At 40.3% G+C, this 12957-nt stretch overlaps 1 protein-coding gene across 3 annotated transcripts in view; it reads left to right on the top strand.

Annotated features, from left to right (window-relative positions):
* invs (inversin) overlaps positions 1–12957 on the top strand; it is a 42934-nt gene that overhangs the window by 3612 nt on the left and 26365 nt on the right. For 2 of the 3 annotated variants that reach the window (XM_053487457.1, XM_053487458.1), the window contains exons 2-4: positions 726–838; positions 9849–9954; positions 10280–10446. In XM_053487457.1, the coding sequence (XP_053343432.1) occupies positions 836–838; positions 9849–9954; positions 10280–10446 (276 nt within the window). In that variant the 5' untranslated portion in view covers positions 726–835. The remainder of the gene's footprint in view (positions 1–725; positions 839–9848; positions 9955–10279; positions 10447–12957) is intronic. The other variant, XM_053487459.1, reaches the window with a different exon arrangement.

Here is a 12957-nt window from a genome sequence, read left to right as displayed (position 1 = left end):
CATTTCATCCCAAAAGTTGACTTAAAAAGGGACCTGGCCATTAAATCGATATGTCCTTGATGAATTTGAAATTTAGTCCATCTTTGCTGTCATAACATTCACACTCCTGGGAAGACTTTCCACTAGATTTTGAATCATGGCTGTCCGTTCAACCGCAAGACCATTGGTAATGCCAGATCCTGATGAGGGAGAGGAGGCCTTGGGTACTTTTGGTGTTCGGGTTCACCATGACGGTGTTCGGGGGGGGGTTGAGATTACGGATCTGTGCAGCCCACTTGAGTTCTTTCACTGCAGCCTTGGAAAACCATGACTTCATAGAGCTCACATGGTGCACATGGGCTTTGTCAAGTTGGAACAGGGTTGGGCCTCTTAGTTTCATTGAATTTAAATTTTAATGCTACAACATACTGTACAAAGTCATTCTGTGGAATTGTCTGCTTTCAACGTCATCACGGAGAATCATCACTGAGAGTATAATTGTGATGATTGGGCGTCCACAAATGTTTTGCCTCTTTAGTGAATCTTAAATATTGCAGCAATCAATTTACAAATCTCACCATTTAGTATACTCTACTCTTGTATTACAGTGGTTATTCTATCTTCAATAAGCAGTAGAGTGTAAAATATTCAATCAGAAAAACAGATCAGCTCAAAGCAGGTGTTTATTGCTCCGTGAGAGATGAGATATGTGTGTGTGTGTTTTATTCACTGTCTCTGATCCTCAGGAAGGTGCAGCAGAGCTGCCAGGGGGACCTGCAGCGATTCCTGGCCCAGTGAGGAAACACAAAGCTGGGCAACATCTGCTGAGGTGTCTTGTTAACTCCTGCACTTCATCATGGTAAGAGTCAGTGGGTCGGTTTTCATCCACCTGAGCCCTTTACAGATATATCAAATTAACAATAGGTACCTGCTGCACAAGAACGTGCAAAGAGATTCTTTTACGTTATGCATCATAAAGGTGAGGCTTGGTTTTGGGTTGGAATGAAGGACGAGGAAATTAAGCTTAGTTTCCAGCACTTCAGACTTTGTGTGGAGGAGAAATTGTAGTTAAGGACATGCAGTTAGAAGTTACTTGCATACAACTTGTACACAGGCTTTTTATTTATTTTTTGGTTAAAACCATGACCCACCCTTATACTACCTCTGATTACAAGACTAACCATTTAGGTTATTTTATTTATTTATTTCTTTTTAAATAGGAACATGCATTTCAATAACCAATTCATTTTTTAAATTAATTTAATATCTAAAAATAGCTAAATAAAAGAACAAAAATACCATAAATTCTGTGTGCACATTACGATTTACTATTAAGTATTTAATGACTTGATAAATATGTATAAACAGTTACTTGTAAACATATGAGGGTGAGTCAAAAATTATACACACTCTGGGTGTAAAATTATATTTAATTAACTTTTAGAAAAGACATAAGTCATTTTTTGACATAATCTCCTTGCTTTTTAATATCCTTCGTGCATCTGTCCACAAGCTTTCGTATTCCCTCATTTAAAAACGTTTTAGGCTGAGCTGCGAGTCACGAATGCACCGCTGTCATCACTTCTTCATCAGAAGTGAATCTTTGTCCTTGTAGAGCTGCTTTCAAGAAACCAAACAGGTGAAAGATGCTCTGATGGAGCAAGATCGGCACTGTAGGGAGGATAATTTAACACTTTAAATAAAGTTTTTGCTGTGTGTCAACTGAGCGGATGTGCAAGATCACAACGCACTTGGTTAGCAGTTCTCTGCGTTTAATCCAAGTTTAGGCCTCAGCTCTTCAATAAGCGTCTCACTGTAACAAGCACTGTTGAACCTTCATAAATTGGCTTTGATTGTTAGATTTTTAAATTCGATACCAAAGAACAACACAATTTACCCCTTCAGCATGCAGTTTCTACCCTCTGGGTTTTAGGACATGTCTTAGCGGTGTGAACTGAAGGTCATTCAGATAATCTGAGTTGCCTGTCCAGAAAATCAGCAAATGTTCGTATGTAACCGAACTCTGATTGCAAGAACTTCTTTATGCCCAAATATTAATGTTAACATTTTACCCTAAGTTGCAGATTTAAGTTGCCAACTCTACACTAATTCGTAACAGAAATTGGTTTTAAACTCGTTTCTTCTTTAAAGAATATCATTTAGATGTGTTAATTCAATGCAACCACTGGGGGGGCGCAATCCAGTGTCTTCTTGTGTCAGTCCCAAGTCTGAATAAATGCAGAGGGTTGTGTCAGGAAAAGCATCCGACGTAAAACATTTGCCAAATTAATGATGCAAATCACAAATATAATTCCCATACCAGATCGGTCGTGGCCCGGGTTAACAACGATCGCCACTGGTGCTGTTGACCTACAGGGCCCCGGTGGAAATTGGGCTACTGGTGGTCGAAGAAGAAGAGAAGGAAGGTGTCTTCGAAAGCAGAAAGAGAAGAGGAAAGGCAAGAGTTTAGGAGTGAGAGTAGGAAAAGACCAAAGAGGAGATTTATGGATGCAGTGAGGAAGGACATGAAGGTAGTTGGTGCGAGAGAAGAGGATGCAGAGGATAGGGTTCGATGGACGTAGATGATTCGCTTTGGCGACCCCTGAAAGGAAACAGCCGAAAGACAAAAAAGAAAAAGAATTTCGATGTGTTAATTTAATTGATTTATTCACATTCATTTAAAGCACAAGAAAAACACATGATTTCTTGCTTATTGTAGATATATATTTTTGACATTTTCACAACTATTAACTCTTTAGTTTCTGCTGGAAAATTAATATCATACCTATTAAGCCAGTTTAAATACAAATATTACATTAACTTGAGCACACCGCACAGGTTTTAAGTTCCAAAAAAAATCTTTTGAAATATTTTTGTTACTGACTCAAAAGCAAATGAATCCATGCAGAATTTACACCAATCCTTACCAGTACCAGAAATTAGCAACACAGGGTTTGATGAAGAATTTATAACCGATAATGTTTTGCATAATGTTTCTCCATAGCTCTTATATTTATTAATTTGTGCACCACAAGGAAGCAGTATTGTTCATTGTCCCAAGTCAAACCAGGAATTTTACTTGTGCAGAATAACAGAACACAGTTATGAGAGTAAAAACTAACTTTATTTCTCCAAGTAATCCCCTGCTGCACATCATATAAGGTGAGGTGTATCTTGTATGCACTGTCATCTTGTACCTCCAGGGTCCGGGTTCAATTCCCGGCCAGGTTCGATTCCGTCTCTGTGTGCATGGAGTTTGCGTGTTCTCCCCATGCTTGGTGGGTTTCCTCACACAGTCCAAAGACATGGCGTTCCCAAATTGCTGTATAGCCAATAAAAAGCAAAACAAAAAAAGTGGTTTGAAGGCACCTGGAGTTAGGGCATAACCTCTGTCACCTGTTAGAGTGTAAAGGTTTTTTTTATACCATATGAACTGGATAGTGGTTTTCATAATTGTACGTATTAGAGTGCTCAATCCAAAATGTCTCAGTGTCCGTTTATCCATCTCATCAAATTTGTGCGATCTCTAAAAATGCACTCTCTGAACAGCCAAAGCATTTAGAAGCAGAGAGCATGCTAACATCCAAGGGTGTTTATAGTCTTAATTGTGATCAGTTGACCGGTTAAAAACATATAATTTAAATTTGATATGACACATTACGGAATGTTTCAAGAGTCAGAAGATTTTCTCTAAACTAAGAGAAGCTAAAATTTTGGAAATGAATGGGTGCGAACAAAATAACCATGGGTACAATACAAAAAAATAAATCTTTTTGATATCACTTCTTGCATGAGGCCCAATGATTCTTTTTTTTAAATCTAAGTAGCTTTGGATGGTCTCAGAAAAGAAGAGCATGGTGCTGTAGGTATTTCGGAGAGTCTCAGAATGGTGTCATGGGATATTACAACACTGCTGGAGACACCACTGTATGAATCTAAACATGTACACAATGAGTGTTCGGCTGACTTTTCTTCATTGCCATGTACCGGGCTCCACAATGACTATCACCATGATGTTAATATTTGATGAAGCGGGAGCTAAGTGAATGTTTCTCTGGGAGGCATAGCCATCTCCAAGGTTAAGTGGGCTGTTAATAATTGATGTGTTGCTGATTCTTTTATGGCCGCGCGAGCGTGTTAATAGAATAATGCAATCCTCCTTACCGACCGCGCTGAGACAATAATGTTTTCTGCGTGTGAGCATGTGTTTGCAAACTAATATGATTAGTATGTGCGTAATGAATAACATGTCTACACATACACACACCACACAGTCCTGTAGGACGAGGCATCTCTATCTGCAGGTTACATATCCATCTAGATTAGCCCTCGTTCCCTCTCCTCTCCGTTATTGATTTTCTGTTTGTTTTTTTTTCTTCAATCGCATTATTTCCAGTCGCCACCGGCTAAATGGCCCTTCTCTTACTAATTGGACGTTTAATTAGATCACAGATTTAGCCCAATTAGGTGCTGTTGGGGAGGAAGGGGTGAGCCTGTGGGCCGTGTGTGTTCGTAGGCGTACGTGTTTTATTCACAAGAGTAGAAACAAAATGACAAATGTCGCTGTCCTGCGTTATTTATGATGCTGTAGGATCTAAGGTTGTTTACAGAGTGGAGCCTCTAGCGGCTCAACCGAGCAGCGGTTTACTCCAGGATTATGGTTTGTAATATTCATAAGTACAACTGCTACCTCAAAATCAATACAGCTCTACCAGCTTCCTGTCACAAGATCGGTTATAGATCAGCGATCAATCCTGTGGACCTGCCAATCATCATTATTTCATCCTGTTAGATTAATTAGAAAAACATCCATGAAAGACTTAAAGGGCACCTATTATGCAAAATTCACTTTTTAGTCATTTTTAGATATTCAGACGGGTCTCCAGTCTTCATCCACAAACACAATGTGAGAAAAACTTACTTTTTGTTTACTGTTTTGGCCGGGGCGTAAACAAACCCATTAGATTTCCCTCTAATGTGACATCATATAAGACCATGTCATCACTCCTCAGTTTGTTGCACATGTCTGCTGTTCTCTGCTCAGCAGTAGCTCATTTACATAGACACCAAAACGGCGTGTTCTGAAGGGGAGTGACACAAACGGAGTTGACAAAACCGTAAAATAAGAAACCTTTAAAAAAGATTTTGTCTATGTTTCCCTTTACATGTCTGTTTCTATATAAATATAATTCCTCTGTACTTTTTCCACCTCTTTAGTGCTGAAAAACGAAAGGGACTTGTGAAACGTATTACCAAGCACTAGCGGTTATTACTGTACTTTCATCATTTCGGACGAGGTTGGGGATTTGCCGGTTGTGTTTATTATAAAAACAGAACAAAGCATCCCCAAGACGCATGACACCGTCTCGGTGGTGTTAACCAACGTGGAGCGATTCCTTAGCCTGCGTACCAGCTGAGTGTATTCGGTCCCTGATGTGTATTGTGCATTTGTGGAAAACACGCCGGGGACGGATCTGTTATACACAAACAACATATATATATATATACTGTATATGAGCTATATGTCACTGACTGACAGAGCAGTTTCCAGTTCTTGGATTTCTTTAAAAAGAAAAAAAAAAAATTCAACTTAAATTGTGTGCATTAACGACTTAATCACATAGTGTTTAATTGGCCTTTTGGATATGACTGACAGCTCTGGAGCCCTCTAATTGCATTACCCCCTGCCCAGAAGGGGCGACACCTCCCTTTACCTGTGGAGCCTTTTTGTCCTAATGCATTATGGGTAATCTCTGCTAATGAGGCGCGAGGCGATGGTTTCGTTCATCCCCGTTCTCCCTGAGGACCGGCTCCGCTACGTGGTCCCCTGAGACGGAGTGTGTGTGTTAATGATTGGTCCTCTGAGACCGGAAGCTGATGTCTCGCGCCAGCACTGGTGTGGTTGTAGTTCTGCACGGAGGCGACGGTGGCGCGCGCTTCGTGCAGTAGCGCATTTGTTTGCTAAAAGCTACACACAATCCACTTTACTCAACTTCTGACCCAAAGACGGTCCTTTATTATTCTTTCTCTTTAATTCATGACTCAGCTGGTTGGTCCTTAAGATATCAGCGGGGAGCCACCAGGCAGGGCGAGGTGACCTGGACGGTTGCCACACACACACACACTCGCGGGGAGAGAAAGTCTGCTTCTTTTGTTTGCAGATTATGTGAATGTGTAATGTCTCCCATAGCATCTGTTGAAAAGAATGTGTGTGTGTGCGTGTGTTTAGTCTATATATAGGCTGTGTTTTCAGTCAGCATCTGTCTTGAATATTCTCAAACTGCTAATGAACTAATTTACACTACTTTCAAAAATTGTTAAAGATTATTTTTTTAATGTATAATTGTTCGGCTATTAGCGTCATGCTCACTTATCTATAATTCAATTTGTATAAACCGTGGAAATCATAATTATGAGGTAAACTTTTAAGTTGTTTGGCTTCGGGGGAAGCGAGTGATTCGATCTGAACAAAACCTTCGTTTAAAAAAAAAAAAAAAAAGGCCCTGTCACGGAAAATCACTTCCCACGCGGTGTTACGGCGCGCGCACACACACACCAGCACGCACGCACGCGCGCGCGCACAGACGCAGCATACTCACCTCTGTCTCCATCGCATCCCCCTGCTGTCTTTTTTCCAGGCCACGATTCCAGAAACCCATAGTTTTCGTGTGTGTGATGTCTTATTTCCTTAGTTAAAGAATTCAGAGGCACATAAAGCTGAATTACAGCGCGTCAGACATCGTTTAAACGCTTTCATCAAAACGAAACAAAAAAACACACACAAACACTGACACACATAAAACACACACGCTACTGAAGTGACTGAAGATTTTTACGAGTCTACAGTAACTAACCCCAATTACCCCCCGTGAGGAGCGTGAGAACAGGCCGACTAATTACTTTGGTGTGTGTTGCAGAGGAGAGAGAGAGAGAGAGAGAGAGAGAGATGTAATGGATGAATTTATTAAAACATTCTGCTGATCTTCATAATGGAACGTGGGTTCGATTATTTGTAAATGTCAAGCTTGTTGCTTTTTTAAAATATAATAATGCAATTTGATATCATCTTTAGTTCAAGTGACTCAATCTGTCAGTCAAACTTTTCATTTTTACTGTTGATCACAAATCACTTTTACTTACTTCAATCCTAATTCCTTTATATTCCGTATTTTATTATCAGTTCTGAATTTTCAGCCTGCCTCAGTTGAGACAGAGATCTTACATTGTGTTTTATAAAAAAAAAATATTACCAGGAGCGTTTAAGGCAAACTGGGAGTTTTGATTGTGCAGAATAACAGAACTCAGTCATGAACTACTGTACCTTGATTTCTCTGTATAATCCCCAGTGCACTTATCCCAGTGTTTCACTATCGCTTGGATACCATCAAAGTAGAAAGTTTTCTCAGAGTCATGATGAGTCTGCCTGCTTTACGGCTTAAACTCTGGCCTCCCAGGAACACCCAGAGATGTGGAAGTGGCTTGAAGTGAGGTCAGGACTGTGGCGATCACTCCCAGACGAGTTCCTGTAACGTGCAAGTTGTAGTCGTGAATGATCGTGTGTACAGTTTCCACAGACAGACGCGTCTCTTTTGCAAATTGGCGATTTTCAAGGGTCACTCGCAGAACGTTCACGGTCCGACTGCAGTGGACTCTGAGCCACCTTGTCCGGTATCGTCATTCACACCCAAAACGTTTGCACCGTTCCTATGTTTTACCGCAATGAAGAGTCTCATAACCGTACAGTACTTGAAGTCTTTTTTTAAATGTTAATCAGTTTTATGTTTTTCATTCACGAAATGTTCCGGGACATGACAAATCCCAGTTTGACTTGATCGCCCCTCATAAAAACCAAGACTTGTGATAAAATTTCTCGTGAATGAAGGCGCAAAGCGATTGACATTTACAAAAGATGCTCTAAGTCGGTTTGAATTGCTCACCACAGCAGGAGCTCTGGCAGCTGGATTATATTAATGCGCTTGTTGTCACAGTGTTCATTTCTATGGTAACAAAGTACACAGGGACTCGTATGTTGGACATACAATTAAAAATCATTGTGTTTTTTTGTGAGCTGATGTTTATTTGGCATAATTTGGAAGCAGTCTCCAGTGTCAGTGCAACAGTTAGAGCTTAAGCTGTAACTTAAATGTATAGGATAGTGTTTTTATAGCGGCTTACTGGTTAGCGCTGTTGCCTCACATCTCTAGGGTTTGGGGTTGGAATGTCTATTCTGGTTTTGTGTGTGTGTGTGTGTGTGGCGTTTGCATGCTCTCCTTGAGCTTGGTGGGTTTCCTCCGTTTATTCCTGTTTCCTCCCACAGTCTAAAGACATGCGCTATAGATTGACTGGCACTTCCAAAATGCACGTAGTGTGTGATTGGGAGGGTGCGTGTGATCTATCCAAGATTTACCTACCAGTTCGTCATATAAAGGTTTTTAGGACTCACTGATAGCTTTGACTTCACTCCTCTGCTCAAAGCTGAAACACAAAGCTCCTTCACAATGTGCAGTGTGTTTTATTAGCTTGAAGTATGCTTTGATATCTGTGATTGCGTGTGCAGGTTTATTAGCCCCTAGCATAGATACAGTGCAAGCCATTTATCCTTATTGAAGACAAGATTCTTCATGTTTTTTTTTAAACTATAACATATTGCTGGAAGGCTGGTTATGTATTTACTATCTGACGCACATTTGCACCTCAACACCATTGAATGAGAGCCAGCGATCCTTACTGCATTTCTTTCATGTACAAAACTGTGCAAAAGTCTTGATTCCCCCTTCACATTTTACTTTCAAAGAACCTGACAGCCCTGTATTTTTATATCCTTTTGAGGAATATTTCTCCAGGCTTACTGAAGGACTTTTCTGGTTCTCATTTTTGGAAAGCGTTGACTCTTATTTTCAATCCAGTCCCTGTACCTGAGCAGTTTCAGAGGAATGTATTTTGTTTGTTAAGGCACATAGTGACCTATGAATCAAGCAAAAAAAAAATTCTAACTTAAGGCATGAACCAGTGAGTAAGATGACAAACGATCATGCTGGTGATTAGTGTACTGATGATGCTAAATACTGAGTGGTTGGAACAGACGAGAGGGGAAATGTTGCTGCTGAGGTTGTTACATAAACAACCACTTTTTAAAATTGTATCTTTATACATCTAACTTTCCAAAATATTTCTTCCCATTTCTCTAATGTAATCCTCATGATTGTATTACATTTAATATGGCATGAAAAGAAATAAGGCATGGCTCAAGACCTTTGCACTGTACTGTATTCATCTTAAGAACAAAACACACACCCATGTCTATACTTTTAAAATGGCCTTTTCAATGGATCATTCCTATTGACATGTCTCACTCTCTTTAGTGACATGTATATACTTTAATGTGTAATTTATCCTCCATGAGATCTCGCCATGGCTTGTGAGCATGCACGAAAGCTATCCGGCTTCTTAGCGCGTGATTCCAGTAACACAGCTATTCCTTGTAAAATCACACGCATCAAGCGACTACACACACAATGTATTAAATTGCAACGGCTTATTTATATTTATGTGGGATTGTAGAATATGGAAGCATCACTAATTCGTAGAGTTTAATAGATTCACATTAAAAAAGTAATATTAATGAGTAACTTTAATAAATATTAATTAATTTCTTATGGATATTAATAAGAATAAATAACAAATGAGACCATTCCCTGCTTGGTGCTTCCTGGTTTATCAAGCTAATCCTTTTCGAGCTGCCTCAGCTGTGAGTGTGTGTGTGTGTGTGCGTATCATTTTGTTGCACAGGCTGTAGAGTGAGTGTAATGTGTGAGGTAGACACTAACTGTGTGTGTGTGTGTGTGTGTGTGTGTGTGCATATCTTATAGGCTATGGAGCAGCCTCTGAAGTCGTCTTGCCCCGCCCCCTTAAGCTCACAGGTACATGCGGCAGCTGTGAATGGAGACAGGAGCTCTTTACAGAGACTGATCACAGGTACACACACACACACACACACACGCACACGCACACACACACACAGAGCTAAGGCAGCTGAGACAAGAGGAGCTATCCACTATTTAGTACTGCAGCAACTGAACACTGGTACCTACAAACTAATTTGCAGAAACTATAATAATAATAATATTAATAATAATAATAACAATTAATATTATTATTATTAGTATTCGTAGTAATACTAAGCAGAAGAAAAAAAATAAGTAAAAACATGTTTCCTTCTGGTTAATGAGGTTCGTAATTTTGTCAATGGAAGGATAGTTGGACAAATATTATGTGTGTGTGTGTGTGTGTGTGCGCGCAGCAGAACCATGTTTGAGAGACAGTGAGGATCAGTTTGGCCGGACTCCTCTGATGTACTGCGTGCTTGCTGACCGCTTAGATTGTGCGGAGACGTTACTGAAGGCCGGAGCATCCGTCAACAAAGCTGATCGCAGCAAGAGAACCGCACTGCATCTCTCTGCACAGAAGGTGACCCTCTCTGTCTGCACACACACACACACACACACACACACACACATTCCCTAACACAATAACTTTCTTTCTGACTCTCTCTCTCTCACTCTGACTTCCTCACTGTGCTACCTTTGATTTTTCTTTAGCTGTATCTTCACACAGCAGGATGCTAAAATACTTTATGGAGGCCCGATATAGGGACCCTACTGCCCCCTAGTGTTCCCAATTGTCTCGGATCTCATGCCTGTGGGTTCGGACGTCCAGTTTTGACATCCCAAATGTTCCAAACACCTGAGAATATATCAACTAATAAGTTTATTTTTAAATCCTATAAACATGTAAGTGGAAAGAAACAACATGTAACAATATGACATCTGTAATGGGAGTGGTGCAGAGCGGGAAGACACGGAGCAGAGGAAGAAGACTAGTTGATGGGGATCACTCTGACACCTAGATCAATAGATCTGTAGCTTAGGGATTAACACACTAATTGGGCTGAGGATAGAGACCACGAAGCCAGACACACACATACATAACGCACACGCGTACCACCTTCACCGCTGAATCTTGTAAGCATGTCAGAGACAAGTCAAACACATGTGTGTGTGTGTGTGTGTATATATATAGTATACAGAACTTCTGGTGAGGAAGTGACTGTTTATAACACCAATGTGATGTATGGGAACCTGCTTTAAGTATATACTATTAAATAACGTTACAAATGCAATGAGGTGTTCTTTTTTTTCTTGGAATTTGTCCGTTTGATTTTACGGGTCACTACATTGTATCATTGCATCATCACCACACTACTTTTCCTTTTGCAACCCTCCCATTTTTCAACTGAGCTTGGGACCACCACTGCATGCATTGGCTGTGTTGTATGGGGTGTCAGGGATAAGGGTCTTGCTTAAGGACCCAACAGAGGCCCAAACCCCCGATCCTCCGATCAGCAACCCAGAGTCTCAACCACCTGAGCCGTCTCTGCCCCAATGTGGTGGTGTAATAATTGACAAATCTTAGTGGTGTAAAAGGACTAACGCACTTGACTTGGTTAGAAAACCATACGATCCATTCTGAATCTATACTGTTTAATTTGCTTACTGTATTTATCCCAGAAGACTTGCAGCACTAGGCAGGGTACCTTCACCTCACACACCCAGTTATAGTTATACACTACGGGCGATTTGGAAGCATCAGTCAGCCTATACTACATGTCCTTGGTCAATGGGAAGAAACTGGAGTACCTGGAGGAAACCCACCAAGCACCGGGAGAACATGCAAACCCCACACACAAAATGTAAAAGTATTAAAGATAAAAAGTAGTAAGAAATTTTGTATAAAAAAGCTTCTCATGAAAGAAATTCACTCACTCACTCACTCATCTTCTATACCACTTTATCCTGTATTCAGGGTCGCGGGGACATAGAGCCAATCCCAGAAGGCTTAGGGCACGAAGCAGGGTACACCCTGGACATGGTACCAATCCATTGCAGAGCACACACACATACATATACACATGCTCATTTACACACTACGGGCAATTTTGGAAACACAAATTAGCCTAACCTGCATATCTTTGGACTGTGGGAGAAAACCGGAGTACCCGGAGGAAACCCACCAAGCACTGGGGAGAACATGCAAACTCCATGCACGAAGAGACAGGGATCAAGCCTGGCTGGGAATCGAACCCAGACTCTGGAGGTGCAAGGCGACAGTGCTTGAAAGAAATTCTTTTTTATCTATTTGTTTTGTAGATTTATTTTAGCAGTTTGGGCTTTTTCAAACCTCAACAAATACAACATTTATGTGCCATTTATAATGGTGTGCAGCTAATCATTGAAGTGGTGTAATGCAGCCTGAGGTTTTGCACAGATAATTGTTACTACCTTAAAGTAGATTTTTTTGGATTCTCCACCCGGTACATCGGGCACCAGATACTCCATACCCCCGGAGATATATATATATATATCTGTTGTTTCTGTGGCAGTTACTTGATGCCCACTTTTTATTCACACATTGTGGGTAATTTGGGAATGCCAGTTAGCCTAACCGGCATGTCTTTGGACTGTGGGAGGAATCCGGGAGTACCTGAAGGAAAACCACCAAGCCTGGGGAGAACATGCAAACGCCACGCGTACAAACCCGAGGTGGGAAACGAACCCCTGGAGGTGCAAGGCGACAATGCTAAGCCACCGTGCCAGTCAAAGTTGATTACTTTCCTATAAAGATATGTTCCCAAGTTTGTATTTGGTTCATAGGACAAAATTACACAATTGTATTTTTTGGATTAGTTAAAGAACATAACATCTGTGTAATGGTGTGGGACCACAGTTTTTTTTGCCAATCTCTTATATATATTTTTTTAGCTGTTTATAATTCAAATTTGAAATTCAAATTTTATTTGTCATATACACAAACATACAAAACCTTAAATTTAAAAAGAAAAAAAAAATAGAACAGAATAAAATAGAATAGAAATATTTCACTACAATAGATAAAATTTTACAATAAAAAAATAACACTAAA

The sequence above is a fragment of the Clarias gariepinus genome, chromosome 26, assembly GCF_024256425.1.
Source record: "Clarias gariepinus isolate MV-2021 ecotype Netherlands chromosome 26, CGAR_prim_01v2, whole genome shotgun sequence".
NCBI classification, from domain to species: Eukaryota; Metazoa; Chordata; class Actinopteri; order Siluriformes; family Clariidae; genus Clarias; species Clarias gariepinus.
This window is presented reverse-complemented; position numbering and strand designations above follow the sequence as displayed.